This window comes from Leucopleurus acutus (assembly GCF_964270905.1).
Source record: "Leucopleurus acutus genome assembly, chromosome: 9".
NCBI lineage: Eukaryota > Metazoa > Chordata > Mammalia > Artiodactyla > Delphinidae > Leucopleurus > Leucopleurus acutus.
The window spans coordinates 5277936-5296405 of NC_139144.1; the positions used below are offsets into that span (position 1 = coordinate 5277936).

The following is an 18470-nucleotide window of genomic DNA, read 5'->3' on the forward strand; positions in this document are numbered from 1 at the left end:
CTGTAGAGTGTTAAGGGGGTAATACTCCCAAGATTGATCAACAGATTCAATGCAATCCCTATAAAAATCCCAATGGGCTTTTATTCCAAAAATTGCCAAAGCTGATTCTAGAATAAAACAAAATTTCAAAGGACCCAGCATAGCCAAAACAATGTTGAAAAAGAGCAAACTTGAAGTACTCACACTTGATAATTTCAAAACTTATTATAAAGCAACAGCAATCAAGACAGTGTGGTACTAGCGTAAGGAAAGACATATATATCAAAGGAATAGAATTTAGAGTCCATAAAAAAAACTCATTCATCTATGGCAAACTGCTCTTCAACAAGAGCACCAAGACATTCAATAGAGAAGGAAAAGTTTCTTAAACAAATGATGCTGGAACAAGGGGATATCCACATGCAAAAGAATGAATTTTGATCCCTACTGTATACCATATGCAAAAATTAATTCAAAATGGATCAAAGATCTAAATATAAGCACTAAAACTATGAAATTCTTTCAAGAAAATGTAGGAGTAACACTTTGTGGCTGCTGATTAAGCAATCACTTCTGATATATGAATCCTAAAGCACCAGTACAAAAGAAAAAATAGAAATCAGACCTTATCAAAGTTTAAAATTGTGCTTTAAAGAACACTATCAAGAAATGAAAACACAATCCACAGAATAGATGAAAATATTTGCAAATCCAACATCTGATAAGGGTCTAGTATCCAGAACATATTAAAAAAAAAAAAAACTCTTCCATCTCAGTAATATAAAAGACAGCCAAATTAAAAATTGGGTAAAGGACTTGAACAGGCATTTCTGTAAAGAAGACATCCAAATGGTCAATAAACATATGAAAAGAAGTTCCACATCACTAGTCATTAGGGAAATGCAAATAAAAAGCACAATGAGAATCCACTTCACATACACTAGGATGGCTAAAATTTTAAAAGATGGACAATAATAAATGTTAATATGGATGTTGGGAAATTTGAATCCTCATAAATTTCTGGTGTCAAAGTACAATAGTTCAGGTTCTTTGAAAAACTGTTTGGCAGTTCCTCAAAATGTTAAACATAGAGTTACCATATATCCCAGATTTTACTCCTAGGTATACTGAAAACATATGTTCACACAGAAATTTGTCCAGAAATGTTCATAACAGCACTTTTCAAAATAGCTAAAAAGTGGAAACTTCCTAAATATCCATCAATTGATGGATACACAATTGTAGTATATCCATTCAATGGAGTATTATTCAGCCATAAAAACGAATGATACATTCTGTAATATAAATGAACCTTGAAAACATCATACAAAGTGAAAGAAGCCACACACAAAACACCACATAGTGTATGATTCCACTTATATGAAATGTCCGGAATGGACAAATTTATGGAGACAGAAAGTAGATTAGTGGTTTCCAGGGGCTGGAGTGTGACTGCTTAATGGGTACGGTGTTTCCTTTTAGAGTGATGAAAATGTTATGGAATTACACAGTGCTGATGGTTTCAGAACCTGGTCAATATACTAAAAACGACTCGAATGTATACTTTACAGGAGGAATTTTAAAGCATGTGAATTTACCTCAATTAAAAAAATATATATATAAAAAGTTGTAGATGCTATGCCTCATGTTACTACTGCAAAATCTTATTAACCCAAAATCTTTATGATATACAGATCCCATTTAAAAAATGTTTTAGCATAAGAACTGCATATGGGGACTTCCCTGGTGGCGTAGTGGTTGGGAGTCCGCTTGCCAATGCAGGGGACACGGGTTCGATCCCTGGTCCAGGAAGATCCCACATGCCACGGAGCAACTAAGCCTGTGCACCACAACTACTGAGCCTGCGCTCTAGAGCCCACAAGCCACAACTACTGAGCCCGCATGCCACAACTACTGAAGCCCGTGTGCCTAGAGCCCGTGCTCCACAAGGGAAGCCACCATAATGAGAAGCCCATGCACCACAACAAAGAGTAGCCCCTTCTCACCCCAACTAGAGAAAGCCCACGTGCAGCAACGAAGACGTGCAGCAATGGAGCCAAAAATTAATTAATTAATGTTTTTAAAAAGTGCTTTAAAAAAAAAGAACTGCATACATTTAATATTATGTTTAATTATTATACAATAACAAGCAAAAACACTGTAGACAACTTTAATTAGATAGCTTTTAGAAATAATTATTTTTGCATACTTAAGAAGTTACAGCAAACAGAATTAAACTATATGAATCTAACTCTGTGGAAACAACTTTAATCCATTTCCATAGAGGAAAAGGGCGATAGGAAACTAGGATAACTGGGGAACACTAGCCTTTTGCAAAAGATTGATAAAATTTAAACAACTGCCAATTACTTTCTTACAATTGCTGAAAATCTATTTATTAATACCTGGAAAATTTGGTGATCCCACTATTTTCATTGAATCTTGGGTCAAGTGAATACCTCTTGGTAATTGAGCCAAATATCCCACTATCAAAAACAAAAAGAACAGAATTAATCAACAATCTGGCTCATTACAAATTTCAAGACATTCAAATAGGATACTATCGCTGTATATTTGATGTTTGTTGAAGGGGAGCCATAAATCAATATCCTCTGATATCTGGTATCTCTGTTACAGCTCTATTCCCTTCATATGCTCCAATGAAATTAACATACCCACCGCTTTCCCTATTATGTCTCACCTTCAGCTTTTTCTACATCCACTTAGAATACTCTCAATAAGTCCAAATCCCCACCCTTCAAGACCCAAATCACAAGTCCCTCCTCCCTCAAACCTTCTGTTTGTCCTCATTTCTTACCTCTTTAGTACATCATCAGCAACACTCACTCTACATTGTATTACAGTTCTTCATGCACAGACATAATTTTCCTTATTTGACTATAAGCTCAATAGTAGGATCAGTGTTTATGTCAACTTATCGAGAATCGTTATCTTTTGACTGCCTTCATCCAATTCCCCTCAATCCCGCCTCTGGTAACCACAAATCTGATCTCTTTTGCCATGAGTTTGTTTGTTTTTGAAATATAATTGTCCCACAACACTTTGTTAGTTCCTGTTATACAACATAGTGCTTTGATGTTTCTATACATTTTGAAATGATCACCACGGTTAGTCTAGTTATGATAAGTCATCATACAAAGACATTACATTGCTATTGACTATATTCCCCACACTGTACATTTCAAACTTGTGACTCATTTATTTTGCACCTGGAAGTTTGTACCGCTTAATCTCCCTCACCTACTTCTTCTGTCCCCTTTGGCAAACACCTGCTTGTTCTCTATCTATAACTCTGTTTATGTTTTGATATGTTCGTTCATTTGTTTAGATTCTACATATAAGTGAAATCATGCGGCACTTGTCCTTCTCTTATTTCACTTATCATAGTACCCTCTAGGTCCATCCATATTGTCACAAATGACAAGATTTCATCATTTTTTTATGGCTGAGTAGGAGTCCACTGTATGTACCTATTATCTTCATTATCCATTCATCTATTGATGGGCACTTAGGTTGCTCCCATATCTTGGCTACTGTAAATAGTGCTACAATGAACACAGGGATGCATATATCTTTTCTAATTAGTGTTTTTGTTTTCTTCAGATAAATCCTAGGAGTGATATTGTTGGATCATATGGTAGCTCTATTTTTAATTTTTTGAGGACCCTCCATACTGTTCTCCATGGTGGCTGCATCAATTTACATTCCCACCAACAGTGCAGGAGGCTTCCCTTTTCCCCACAGCCTATGCAGCACTTGTTATTTGTTGCCTTTTTGATAATAGCTATTCTAACAGGTGTGAGAATGGTATCTCATTGTGGTTCAGACTTGCATTTCCCTGATGATTAGTGATGTTGAGCATCTTTTTCACGTGCCTATTGGCCATCTGTATGTCTTCCCTTGGAAAAAGGTCTATTCAGATCCTCTGCCCATTTTTTAACTAGACTGTTGTTTTTTGATGTTGAGTTGTTTGTATATTTTGGATATTAACCCTTATAGGATATATTCTTTGCAAATATCTTCTCCCATTCAGTAGGTGGCAGTCAAAACGTACAAATTTCTAGTATTAAGATAAGTACATACTTGGCATGTAATAAACTATATAATATAAATTATTATGATAAACATATGATTAATATTATTAACACTGCTGTATGTTACATATGAATTGTTAAGAGTTAATCCTAAGAGCTCTCAACACAGGAAAAAAATTTTTTTCTATTTCTTTAATTTTCTACCCATATAAGATGATGGACATTCCCTCAACTTATTGTGATAATCACTTCATGATGTATGTAAACCAAATCCTTATGTTGTACACCTTATAATTATACAGTGCTGTATGTCACTTATACTTCAATAAAACTGGAAGAAGAAAGTATGTTCCTTAAACCTGGAGGACACAGGGATGGGAAGCAGAAGAGGAAGTTAGGGCCAGACTGGGGAGCTCTTTGTAAGCCATCCTTTGACTCTGCAAAAACCAGCAAGCAAAAAAAAGATTTAATCAAGAAAAAAATAATCTGTCAAGCACTATACCTTGCACCTAGCAAATATTAAATAATAATTGTTAAATATGATATATTTTGATGTTGTTCAGTCCTCATTGAACAAGTGAATGTTGATGGACACGTGAGTGTGCACAGACAAGTGGCAGGAGCAGCACAAAAAATGCAATAAAGCTTAGACCCAAATCTTCTTTGTTGTTAACAGAGAGGAGGTACAGAACCAAGAAGAGTATGCTATTCAAAGTCAGATGACCTGGATTTAAATCCCAACTTCCACTAACGAGTCTTAAGAAAGTCAATTAAAACTCCAGGAGCTTCAGTTTTCTCATCTGCAAAATGAGACTAAATTCCAGATTTAGAGTTTTTGTAGGAACTGAATGGACTATCGTATAAACTATAAAACGCTACATAAATGTTGCTTCACTATTCATACCTTACATATTACGATACTGCGTTCTTAGTCTACTTCTTATATCCTTAGGCCTGATCTTGTTCTTGGATCAAAAGACAACACACACACACACACACACACACAGAGTCGTACCTAGCATAAGATCATGGGCCATGGTCAAGAAGCATCCTTCTCCTACGGGGTAATTAACAGCTATCAGCTAGTCTCTACTTAAACTAGAATGACCTTTGGACTTTGGCATATTTTGTAATGTCTCTTCACTCCATTTCTTTCCATTCTCCTCCTATCCCCTGTCTACCTCCGCAGCCCTTCCTCATTCATATTCTTGGAGGGCTTCTTTTTTCACTGCCCCTTTTCTGCACAAATTGTATTTTAAACAAGCCTCTTTTGAGCTTTGTATGATTCAATTCTGGGAGATACTTTATTTCTAAAAAGTCTAAAACTTGAACGCAAAATAACTTTATTTCTAAAAAGTCTAAAACTTGAACGCAAAATAACGCAGCCAAAACCTTTCTAGTTAAATGATGACCGTTGAATTAAGCACTCCCTTCGGTATCTTAACTCTATTTTTAAAACATGAGAAAGTATTTCGGATCTCTGAATCAAAAGGAGGAAAAAAACGGCGGCAGCAGAATATCAAAACTGTTGTTTCCAGTCTTTCCTGTACTTTATAGCTAAAACCAATAGATGGAGCTCCAGGACCACGGGAAATGAGAAAGCGGCGGGATGTCTACTCATTTCAAAATACACTGAAATCCTGAGACCCGTACGTCGTGGAAAGCTGGCAAAGGACCCGGGGGCTGATAAGGGGCTTGTTAACAGCCAATTTAATCTCAAGTCTTGAGCTGTGGGTGTTTGAATGACCTCGCCCGTCTATACGACATCAATGTGCCCAGTTCTCCTATTAAATTCAAGAGCGGGACCAGTGATACAGGCTTTCCCATCAGCGGACGCACGTGACACACAGAAACCTCCGGGAGCCGCGGTCCGGAGCCGCCCTCCGCCGCCTCACCTGACGGGGGCGCCCGCAGCACCAGCGCGGAGAACACCAGGACCACCGCGGCCCGGGAGAGCGGGAAGCCCGCGGCCCGGGACCGCCGCCAGCCCCGCCGCGCTCGGCAGGGGGCCGAGGCCTCCATCCACCCGCCGCCTCCGCCGCCGCCGCTGCCGCCGCCGGCCGACACTCAGCGTGGAAGGTCGTTAGGCAGCTCGCGCCCACCCGCCAGCCAGCGGACCGGAAGGGGGGCCGGAAAAAAGGCCACCACTTCCGGCAGGGCGGGGGCGGGGCTGGACGGGTAGTGGAGGCCCGGGGGGCGCGAAGTCGCCCGCCGTCAGGACCCCGCCGTCGCGCAGGCAACCCGGAAAGCATAGGCGACCTGTGGAAAGTTGTGGAGCCGCAGAAGAGTCGCGGGCAGAGGGACGGGCTGGCCGAGTCTGAGTGTTGAGGCCGACTCTGGACCACAGGGCGAGGGTCACGGGAGTGAGGGCTGGTCCAGTCCGAGAGGGCTGCCTCTCTCTCCCGACGTCGGCTGCTGACTACCTACGGATTTATGGGACGCAACTGGGCGATGGATGCAAGGTCCAGCCACCGGGAATGGAAGTGGGCCTTGAGCCCCAGGAAGAGGCTGGGCGGGAAGAACGAGGCAACAGCCTTAGATGGAATGGACCACTCAGCCCGAAAGATGGTCTTTTAATACCTGAGTTCAGAAAGATGCATAAAACCACCTGTCTGCCTACGTGGGTGTTTATAGCCAGAACGTGTTAGAATACTCTGCGTTTCTGCGGTGGGAAGGATTCACTTCACGTGAAGGGAGCTACGATACAAGTAAATCTTACCCAGGTGGTACAAGTACATAGGACAATGAAGTTTAAGCAACAGAAGACAGAATGCCCAATAACCCTGTGTAATCGGAAGAAATGAGTGGTCCAGGTGGTCCAAAAGCCATCACTGGGTGTCCTTCTCTCCAGATGAGGGTTTTCGAACTGACAGCCTGAGCACCCACCTGATTCCACCTCCCCACCTGTTCGGTGGCGTATCTCGAACATCAGTGCCTTCAGATGTATCTTGTTTGTGCCACAGAGAGCATCACCCCTTGCTGTCTTTCAGCTGGCCTGCTTACCAACTATGTCTTCACAGCTAGAATCGTGTCTGTTTTGCCACCATGTTAACCTCAATTCCTGGGATAGTTCCTGGTATAAAGTAAGCATTCAAATAACCAGTTTATTTTTTAAAAAGAAAAGAACAGAAAACATCTAGCAGAAAGGAAGGAGAGTTCATTTTGGACCAGGACCAGGATGAAGACATTTCTTAAGGATTACGTAAATATCCAAAGAAGTCCTTGGTTCTTATTAACAAAGGAAATTGAAATTTCTGCTTATTTCTTGAGTTTTCTGGCTATCTTTATGCATGTGCTAATTGGTAAAATGTATCCAGTACAGTTTATTCTCCTGAGTAGATTTACTTCTTTAGGAATCCTTTCTAATCTGTATAAAGTCTTGAATTGAGTACAGCCTGTTCAGGCATGTCTTAGTAAAGAGACCTGCATGATTTAGATCCAGCCAGCATTTTGGTCAAGGTCTTGCACTTCCTTTGAGCACGCCTAGTAAACAAATTTTACTGAATAGTGCCCAATAAATCACTATATTTGTCTGGATATATATTCTGCTAAAATTCCTTTTAATTTTTATAAACAAGTCAACCTGCACAACATGATTTTTACCAAATGAACTTTGGACTGTGGACTTATAGAGAATAAAGGGCAGAGAGGACTGTTCAGACCATGCTAAATCTTGAAATCTCTGTTTTCTGTAATTCAGTCCCTCCTGCCTTGGTCTGCTGTGTAAATTCCTAATATTTAACCTGAGAATAAGAAGTAATATTGGAGATCTTAGTTAATGTATGGTGTGATTCTAAAGATGGAAAGCTGATTGCTGAAAATCAGAAAGTGGGTCTGTTATTCATATTTGCACTTTTTACTCCAGTAGGGATGGTGTTAGCTTTTGTGCCCAAATTCTACTGTCTGGAATTCCTTTGATAGCAGTTTTCGTGCAAGACCAAGTTACCTAGTTGAAATGAGCTTTTAAATGAACAGTATATTGATGATGTCTTTTTTTGCATTGAGACAATAGCTGCTACTTACTGTAGTTTCCTGAAATGAGATTAAGAACTTCATTGCTCTTACTCTGCCATCATGGTAGCAAAAAGGTAAGTAAGGATAATGTAGGGCACGTAAAAGATGAACCTGTACTTTGACTATAAATTGCAAGTTACTTTCCTTAAAAATTAGATACATTGATTTAACTGTAATGTAATACATGTTCATTTTTTGCACTGCATTTAAATTTACAATTTATATAGGCAGTGTGTTTTGTACTTTTTTATATCTATCAGGTAAATACTTAAAGTATCTCAGAGATATGTTTTAAAAAATATATTGCCTCTTCATTAACTGCTTTATTTATACCCCTTACTGAATCTCATTTACCCAGAAAGTATCAACTTATGGAAAAATTAAAAAATGAGCACAGTTTTCCTGAGCATTGCTGAGGAAACTGTCATGGAGATTTTACTGACAAGTCTGTTTTTGTTTTTCCTAAGAATTAAATTATGATGTATATAATAAATGGTCCAATGTGTTAGAGTTCTAGCTGTTGCCAAGCAACATGGGCTCTGTTTCGTTTAGTTTTTTCTGTTCTGATCCCTTACTTCTTTTGATGAAGAAAAAATATTTACCTTAAAAATTTTTTAAAAGAAAAAACTCTATTGACATTGAGAAAGCCAAATCAATAACTATGTTAGGTTAACCAGTCGTCAGTGGTTAGAAATATAAGAGTTTTATAGTTAAAGAGAAAGGAGACTTCAGAAGCAATTAATATACAGTCACCCACAATTTTAAAGAGAAAGGCCGCATATATGGAGTCACAGCACACACCTGGAAAGATAAGTATCTCTGAAGGATCCTTCCTTTCAAGAACAAAGGCTGTTGAGAATATAGATTACCCACACTATCATGCTCTCTTACGAAAACTGAACATGCCTTTTGTGAAAGGAGTTGAGGACAGACATGACTGTGGCAGAATTGAAAAGAAAGGCAACCCTACTTTTCTTAAATTTCACCCTTATCCCCCTTCAGTCCTGCCAGACTATCATTTACACTATCCTTATCCCACACCATATGGGCCAGATTATCCATTATTTCCACTTCGGGATGATGTACCCTTAGGTGACACCTGTTCAGGGTTTGTGAGTCCTGGTGGTGATGCTGACTTAAAGCCTGGCGTTGGCAGAACCATACCAAGCTTGGTAGATTTCAGTGATGTGAAACCTCAACATCGAGTTCCCAGGCCAGACACAGGATTTCAGATGACATTAAAAAGGAAAAAAATATTATTAGAAGAACTAAAACAAGACAGGAGATGGAATTCCAGGGCAGTACCAGACATTTCCATCAGAGCAAGACTTGGAGGTAAATGAAGTGACATGGGCTTTGTAATTTTTAAACACTCAAATGAGAGAGAAGAGCATGGATCTAAGATTTAGCAGTTCATTTGACATAAAATTGTAAAAGACCAAATAAGGAATTCTTATTTTTAAATTATGGATTGTAAGGAAAAAGTAATAAGAATGATAAGCCTTTTTTAAACCTGTTTGTAAAAAAAATAGTTGGTTTTCAAAAAATACATTCATCAGTATGTGGCCAACACAAAGTATATATCAGATAATTTATTCTAAACACACAGATAACCTAATTTTGTAGTGTCTTTGTCTGGCTTTGGTATCAGTTGGCCTTATGTAATGAATTTGGAAGTGTTCTCTTCAATTTTTTTGGAAGAGCTTGAAGTGGATTAGTGTTAATTCTTTTTTAAATATTTTGTAGAATTTACCAGTGAAGCCATCTGATCTGGAGCTTTTCTTCATTGGGAGTTTTGATTACTGATTCAATCTCCTTATTAGTTATAGGTCTGTTCATATTTTCTGTTTCTTCATGATTCAGTCTTGGTAGGCTATGTGTTTTTAGGAATTTGTCCATTTCATGGAGGTTATATAATCATTTGGTGTACACTGTTCATAGTACTTTCTTATAATCCTTTTTTATTTCTGTAAAATTGTTGGTTCTAAACCTCAGGAGTTCCCCAGGTGAAATCCAAAACTGGCCCCTGTACTCACAGGGCAAGGAGAAAGAGGCAGACTCTCCAGACGGGTAGGTGGCAGGTTTAATTACCAAGGAAACTTACTTATGCTTGTCTTAGGTGCCTTAAGATGAGTAGATCTCTGCACCCACCCTCCAGAATCTTCAAGTTTATGTAGAGGACTTAACAGGGTTCAGTCACGTATACTGTCCAGATGGTCTCAACGAAGCGTTACTCTCTCAAGGCTGTGTTCCTGAAACAGCTCCTCCTGTGGGAACAGTGGGCAGAACATACATTCATTTCAAGGACAGAGGAGGGGGTAGGAGCCTCTGATTGCCTGAGTTCAGCTCATGGGTCAGTGGGTGGTCACATCCTCTCAATGACCTGCAGCAAAAATCAGTTGTAATGTCCCTTCTTTCATTTGTGATTTTAGTTACTTGAGCCTTCTTTCTTTTTCTCTGAGTCAGTCTAGCTAAATGTTTGTCAATTTTGTTGATCTTTTCAAGAACCAACTCTTGCTTTCATTGATTTTCCCTGTTGTTTTTCTGTTCTCTATTTTGTGTATTTCTGACCTAATCTTTATTATTTTCTTTTTTCTGCTAGCTTTGGGTTTAGTTTGTTCTTTTTCTAGTTTTTTAAGGTGTAAATTTAGGTGGTTGATTTGAGATATTTCTTCTTTAATACCTAATCTTTATTATTTTCTTTTTTCTGCTAGCTTTGGGTTTAGTTTGTTCTTTTTCTAGTTTTTTAAGGTGTAAATTTAGGTGGTTGATTTGAGATATTTCTTCTTTAATACAGTTTTTTAAGGTGTAAATTTAGGTGGTTGATTTGAGATATTTCTTCTTTAATGCAGTTTTTTAAGGTGTAAATTTAGGTGGTTGATTTGAGATATTTCTTCTTTAATACAGTTTTTTAAGGTGTAAATTTAGGTGGTTGATTTGAGATATTTCTTCTTTAATACAGGTGGTTGATTTGAGATAATTTCTTCTTTAATAATATTTCTTCTTTATAAATTTCTTCATTTATACCTATGAGTTTTCCTCTTAGCACTACTTTTGCTGAACCCCATTACTTATGTCTTTGTTTTCATTTGTCTCAAGATAATTTCTAATTTCCCATGTTATTTCTTCTTTAACCCAATGGTTATTTAGGGGTGTGGTGTTTAATTTTCATATATCAGTTTTTAATTTTATTCCAGTCTATTGATTTCTAGTTTCATTCCATTGTGTTCAGAAAGTATTAATATATTTTACATGCTTTCAGTCCTTTTAAGTTTACTAAGACTTGCTTTGTCACCTACAATATAGCCTAGAGAATGTTCTAAGTGCACCTGAGAAAAATGTGTATTCCGCTTGGGTATTCTGTTGGTTTGAGTGTTCTGTAAATGTCTGTTAGGTCAAATTGTTGTTTAAGTCCTCTACTTCCTTGCTGATTTTTGTCTGGTTGTGCTATTCATTATTGAAAGTAGGGTACTAAAGTCTTCAACTGTTATTGTAGGGCCGTTTCTCTCTTCAATTCTGTCAATATTTGTATCACGTATTTTGAAGGTTGGATGTTTGGTTCGTATAAATAAAATAGAGAATAGAAAAACAGTAGAAAAAATAACCTAAACGTAAAGTTGGTTCTTTGAAAATATCAACATAATTAACCTACCTTTTGCTATATTGAGAAAGAAAACTCAGGGAAGACCACTCACAAAGGGTATTTTAGATGTTTAAAAAAAAACATCTGTAACCATTAGAGGAGAGATAACACATGAATAAAAGAAAAAATACATAGAATAGTCCTTGAATCTTTCTTCTAAGGTTTTGGCTTCCTTAAAAACACCTTGTTATGGAAATGTTTTATAATAAAAATAATAAGGCCTATAGGAAAATAGTGTTCATAGTAGACTCCTCCAAACTCATACAGTTTCGTGGGTTACACACAAAACCCATTCACTGTAAAAATACGATCACAGTTTTAAACATGTTAAATCTCTAATAAATGAGGAAATACTTTTGTCAAGGAAATAATACAGTGCTTTCCTTGACAAAAGACTTGATATTTGTTTGGTGGCATGAAAGCAATGAAGTTAGACTGTGGGTTATGAAGGAGAGGTGTGTAATAGCTGTTCCCAAAAGTGGCTTTTGGCAGCTCACCCCTTCCTGTGTGTGCCTGCCACTTTTCCAACCATAAAATGAGGTCTGTTTCCTTCTCACGTTGACTCTGGGCTTGGACATATGAGTGGCTTTAGCCAATAAGATATTAGCAAGCATGATGCAAGTGGAGGCCTGGTAAGTACTTGCACATTGAGATTGGTCATTTAGGGATTGTTCCCCTGGAGTTTCAGTCACTATTTTGTGAGAGACCCAACCTAGATCCAGAGGGGAAGAAAAATAAGGCATTGGTCATCAGGCCCAGCTGAGCTCCCAGCTAACAGTCAATACCAACTTGCCAGCCATGTGAGTGAGGTCATTTTGAACATTTTCAGCTATCGGAGCTATGCCTTATGACAGAACAATTCAGAGTCCCAGTAGATGATGAATGGTTATTTCAAGCTACTAGGTTTGAGGTTATTTTGCAGCACTAGTTACTGAAACAAGGTAGAAGAAAGGATGTCATCATACTTAGATGTAAGCATAGTGCCCCTGAGGTATATAGTTGTAATTCATTGCCCTGTTTACTTCTACTCTGGCTTAAAGTCAAAATTTTAGTTTTCTTGTTTTTCTACTTTCCTTTTTTTTTTTTTTTCCTAAGTAGCTGCTAGAATGGCTTCAAATCAGAGGATACCAAAAAGCACCATATTGCTGCTGATGGCATGAGAATCTACTGGAGGGTTTTCTTTGGCCAGCTGAGTCACAGACAGAATTATCCTTCTCAAAACTGAAAAGATCGTGGAATTCAGCACGGCCTCTCTCACTCTGCCTTGGCCTCTTGCCTCTGCTTCTGTATTAGTTTTTTCTTGCTGCTATAACAAACTGCCACAAACTTAGCACCTTTAAACAAAGGCCATTTATTACTGACAAGTTTGTGGGTCAAAAACCTGAGCAGGCTTAACTCTGTTCTCTATTTGAGATCCAACTGCCAAAGTCAAGGTGTGCTCTTTGTTCATATCTGGAGAGTCTGGGGAGAAATCTACTTTGGGACTCATTCTAACTGTGCAGAATACAGTCCCTGACATCTGAGGCGCCCGTTTCCTTGCTCTCTGGCAGCAGGGGATGCACTCTTCTCCTGGAGTCTTCTCACATGGCCTGCTCCATCTTCACAGTCAGTAGTGCTGTGTCAAGGCCTTCTCACTTGCTACTTTCTGTCACTTACCTTCAGAATCCACAGAGGGTCCCCCGTTCTCCAGCCCTTCATTGCCACTTCTGAGTTTGCAGGTTCTGTCCTGCTTGGTTAAATATTGACTGAATCAACATCATCATTATGAAGATGATATTACTTACTACTGTAGGTACTAATAATGTTACAACTACTAACTGATAATGTTATAAACTGCATGCCAGAAATTTGCCAATTCCTTTAAATACATTAATGGTAGTTTTTACAACTCTGGCAGCAATCATTAAAGGTAAGAAAAATAAGACTCGGGGGTCAAATAATTCACGAGGTCACAGTGGCACCTTAGCCAGGAAGTATATACATTATTAAGCCCCAGGTATTGCTGTAGTCTCTTATGGAGCTTCGCCAGATTGCTATCCATGGTGACCAGGGTGCTCCTGTGTTATCCCAAATCCCTCTCACAGTTCATCTCACCTATGCTTAGATATCTCTGTACTGTCCAGCTAGCTCCCAGTTTTAGCATTTTAGTTCATCTTTTGCTGAGTTAGATTAATTCATGGGGCAAAGCTAAAAAGTGGAGGACCAAGTTAGAAGACCCCATGCAGTAGGAAAAGGATCTCTGTGGTACAACCGTTATCTTCACCTACACTAGTCCCCTGTCCAAACCAGAGTAATTTGCCGAAGTTATCAGTCTCTCTTATTAAGACTTACCAAGGAGGATAGGTCCAAAGCTTTCATGTCCTGACATTGGCCTACCTCTTTTGTTCATCTTCCACCATTCCCTGGCTGCCATTTCAAGATGTAGCTATACCCAACCTTCAGTAAGAGTTGTGATGCTGCTCTCACAGGGCAAGCCTACCATTGTACATACTGTTCCTGCATCTGGAATGACTCTTCTTCCTCCACTTCCCCTTTGTTATCCAAGTCATACTCAATTGTCAAGATGAGGTCCAGTCTTATCTTCAGGAAGATGTTCCTAACTCCCTACAATCTGGCTGGATTAGATGTCCCTCCTCTGCACTCCCACAGCACTCAGAGCTCAACAATGATCACAGTCACCACATTGTAGTGAAATTATCTACTTACATGTCTGTCTTTTCCATTTGTTCATGAGCACCTCAAAACCAGGAAACCTGTTTTCCATCTTTATACATTCATCTGCTTTCATTTGTGGTGAGGTAAATATTTGTTGAAGGCAGCTTTTATATTTGCCCATCTCTTATCATTAGGTTGAATTATCTACATAGTAAACTCCTTTGTGTCACCACCATCCCCAACCCGTCTGCGTGCACACGCACAGATTAATAGTGCCCAAGAGATCTCTTCCAATAATAAATAATAAATAACAAATAATTGTACACTATTTAATTAATCTAACACATAAATTCCAGAGTACTTCTGTTCTCACTGCTGAGAAAAGTTGTTATAGATAATCCATGGAAAAGTCAATACCACACAGTTTAGCTTTCTAGTAGGAAGTATTTCTGGTGGAAGAAGAAATTCCTATTGCATTGTGTACATTTGTATTTCTTACGTATGTACCCAAAGCATATACATTTTTGTTTTCAGGTTGGACAAGCCCACTGAGAGTTACTGCCTTACAACCTCATCATGAAGAATACTCAGTAAATCACCTATATACATTTGATGAGAAAGCAACATGTACCGTAAGGTTTTCTTACTGCATAGCATTATGTAGTATTTGTAATCAATTTATTTCCTTGTCTGTATTTGATATTTTATGCCCTGTAAAAAATAGCTACGCATACTGAGTGAAGTAAGTCAGATAGAGAAAGAGAACTATCATATGATATTGCTTATATGCAGAATCTAAAAAAAATGATACAAATGAACTTATTTACAAAACAGAAACAGACTTAGAGAACAAACTTCTGGTTACCAGAGGGGAAGGGTGGGGGGTGGGAAGAATAGTTAGGAAGTTTGAGATTGACATGTACACACTGCTATATTTAAAATAGATAACCAATAAGGACCTACTGTATAGCACAGGGAACTCTGCTCAGTATTATATTACAACCTAAATGGGAAAAGAATTTGATAAAGAATAGGTACATGTATATGTATAACTGAATCACTTTGCTGTACATCTGAAGCTAACACAACATTGCCAATCAACTATACTCCAAATATAAAATAAAAAGTTTAAAAAAATAGCTACCATTTATAAAGTACTCCTTATGGGCCAGGCACTATGTAGAAGTTCACAGTTATTGTATATTATGCATGTCTGTGCATCCCTACAACAGAACAGTACTATGGAAGAAGAATGAGTAGTAGATGATGGTAGTGCCCAACACAGGCCCCTCTAATGGCAAGGGCACCCTCCCCAGTGGCAGTAGGCAATAGCCACTAAATGTCTGCCAGCTGCCAGCTGGACACTGCACCCTCCCACATTGACCACTCAGGCTTTGGCCAATGACTGACTTCCTTGAAGAAACAGAATAAAGCTAGATTTCAGCTGAAACCACATTCCCACTGGTGTGTTTTCCTTGTTGTATCCTACACTTCACCTAGAGCACTCCTACCATGTATTAATTGAACAAAAATTGTGTTTGAGTCCCTGCTTCTGGACAAGACAGTGTTGTTATCCCCATATTATTTGAGAAATCTGAAGTCCTGTGATGTTAAGCAACTGACTTTTGACCACAAACTTTAAACCTAGATATATGTCTGAATCATCCTATATGGATTAATAGATTCTAAACCCATGGTATTTAAATTACTTGAAGACTCCCCAAGGAATACATAGATATGACAAGGGATTAAAAAAATAAACAACTTTACTGAGGTATGTTTTACACACCATAAAGTTTGCCCACTTAAAGTGTTCAATTCAGTGGGGTTTTTTCTTCATTTTTTTAGGATATTCACTGAATTGTACAACCATTGCCACAATCTAATTTTAGAACTCTTTCATCACTCCAAAAATAAACCCATGCCTATTAGCAGTAAAGATACGGATGCTTTCAAGGAGTCAATTTCCATTTCTGTTACTCTTGTATGTACTCCTTCCTAAAGTTGATCTGCCTGATAAATTATCTGTACTTAAGAGATACAGATTGATTTCTTCTTTTCCCTCTTTCCCCACCTCTCCCTTTGCCTTTTCTAATTTTACCACAAAGAGGAATGGAGCATACCTCCCACAAATCATGTACTAGGGTATATGGCCATGGAATAAAAAGGTCATTCAAAATAAATGTCACCAATGCCTCCTTTACTCAAGATGCCATCCACCCATGCCAGGGCTTCATGTCTTTCTTTGTCTATGCATTTTTCTCTATAAGAAAATTAAAGCATTAAAAATGAGGGAGGTTTGACCTGTTTTGAGCTATTCTAAATTCAGATAAAAGGCAGAATTTGTTTACAAGGGTAAAGAAAATTTGTTAGTTTCACTTATTCCATCTCCAGACTCTTCAAAGAGTCTATTGCTCCTTCTGGTAAGTCCTGTGAAAGCAAATGAAAGGGAACATTATAAGAAATTGAAGGCATTAATGCCTTTTTTTTTCCATCTAAGGCTACAAATTTATGGCAAGGCTACATGCTTTACTTAGCTATATATTGTAGAATTAGAATTCTGAAGTTTGTGCTTGTCCTGCAAAAGCTTATAGAGCATACTTATTTAAATTTAAAATAAGCTTAGACTTTTATGACAAAATCTTGATATTTTACTACCAGTAGTGGGAGCTAAGTAACATTGGACAGTACTTCCAATGGAAAAACAACTGGATTAACATTTTTTTAATATCAAAAAGCTAATAAGGTGGAGAGAAATTACTGGGCCAATGAGAGGGTAGAAACTCTAAAATTTAAGCTATCACTTAGGGTCACTTCAGCCTTACAGCAATTTGCTGTTCTGGAAAGGGAAACTAAACTTTAACTGAACATTTCCTAGCCTCGTGGGTATAAAACACCAAAAATTAGAATTGGTCTTTGAAAACCACCCACTACACCTGAAGGCTTTCACCTTAGAAGTAAGGGTAGATCAATAGTAAAAAGCCTTGAACAGACTACAGCTGCTTCACAATAAAAGAGAAAACCAAGTCTTGGACTGGTATTAAGGTGATCCTAGATTGCTATCATTCCCAGAATCCAGACATACAAATAAAACTTCTTTGGAGGATGATAGTATATTAATTACTAAGCCTCAAATTATTTCTGTCAATAACTTTTAAAATATAATGTTTAACACATAATCAACAGTAACCAAACGCATAAAGAGAAAGGACACTGTGAATGAGAATCAGCAGAAATGAGAGAAAACAAAGAGACAAAAATTGATTCTAGACGTTGGAAATATGCATAAAATGTTCAAAAAGAAAATAAAGATTAAGCTCGAAATTTTTGTAAATAAGTTAGAAATTAGAAAATGCAAAATTAGAAAAATGAGAAAAATGTAGTACCAGAACTGAAAAATACAGTAAGCAAAGAATAAGGTAGATGGGTGCTGTAGCAGATTAGACACAGTTAAAGAGAGAATTGGAGAACTGTAGATAAAAGAGAGGAAAATACTCTTGATGATGCACAAATTTACAAAAAGATGGAAAATACCAAAGGGATAGTAAAAATCATAGAGGATACAGTGAAAAAGAAAAACATATGTTTATTTGGAATTCTAGATGTGTAAGGGAATAGGAGAGAAGCAACATGTGAAGACACAATTATCATGTCCACTGCTGTTTATTTATGGAGTTCCCTGCGGCATCCCCTCACATATTCTGCTGTACATTAAGGATTAATTATTAGTAAGCCAATCATGACAGCAGCAGCAGCAGCTGCTGGTGTCAGCCCCAGCACCAACAAAAATGGCAGCAAGAGTCTCAAAAAACAGACAAAGCACAGAAGACACAAAAATGGAAAGAAGGAGATTTTTGAAAGTTATTTCTTCACATTGTTTATGGTAATTGCATTGTTTAGAATCTGGGCATCAGTTGTTATCTTTTGTTAGGTCTTGTTGAACATGAAATTCTAGGAAATTGAAACATGATATTGTTGGTGATGGAGGATCTTAATGTGGATGCTAAAGTATCAGGACATAAAGAGAGATCTCCTTCAATGTTATTAGTCTTGTCAGAAGAAACTAGGAAATATCTAGATTTATTAGTAGAGGTTCCCATTGAATCAGATTCCAAGAGCACTAG

General features: G+C 37.9%; 2 protein-coding genes across 2 annotated transcripts in view; one reads left to right on the top strand and one right to left on the bottom strand.

Moving 5' to 3' along the window:
- ZPBP (zona pellucida binding protein) overlaps positions 1 to 6056 on the bottom strand; it is a gene marked incomplete at both ends in the record, with an annotated part of 109951 nt that extends 103895 nt beyond the window's left edge. The window contains 2 exons of the mRNA XM_082846430.1: positions 2385 to 2465; positions 5930 to 6056. Coding sequence (XP_082702556.1) covers positions 2385 to 2465; positions 5930 to 6056 — 208 coding nt within the window. The remainder of the gene's footprint in view (positions 1 to 2384; positions 2466 to 5929) is intronic.
- A 2774-nt stretch (positions 6057 to 8830) lies between these two features.
- The window catches only part of SPMIP7 (sperm microtubule inner protein 7), a gene marked incomplete at both ends in the record, with an annotated part of 53798 nt that continues 44158 nt past the window's right edge, over positions 8831 to 18470 (top strand). The window contains 2 exons of the mRNA XM_082846193.1: positions 8831 to 9383; positions 14881 to 14978. Of these exons, the coding sequence (XP_082702319.1) occupies positions 8831 to 9383; positions 14881 to 14978 (651 nt within the window). The remainder of the gene's footprint in view (positions 9384 to 14880; positions 14979 to 18470) is intronic.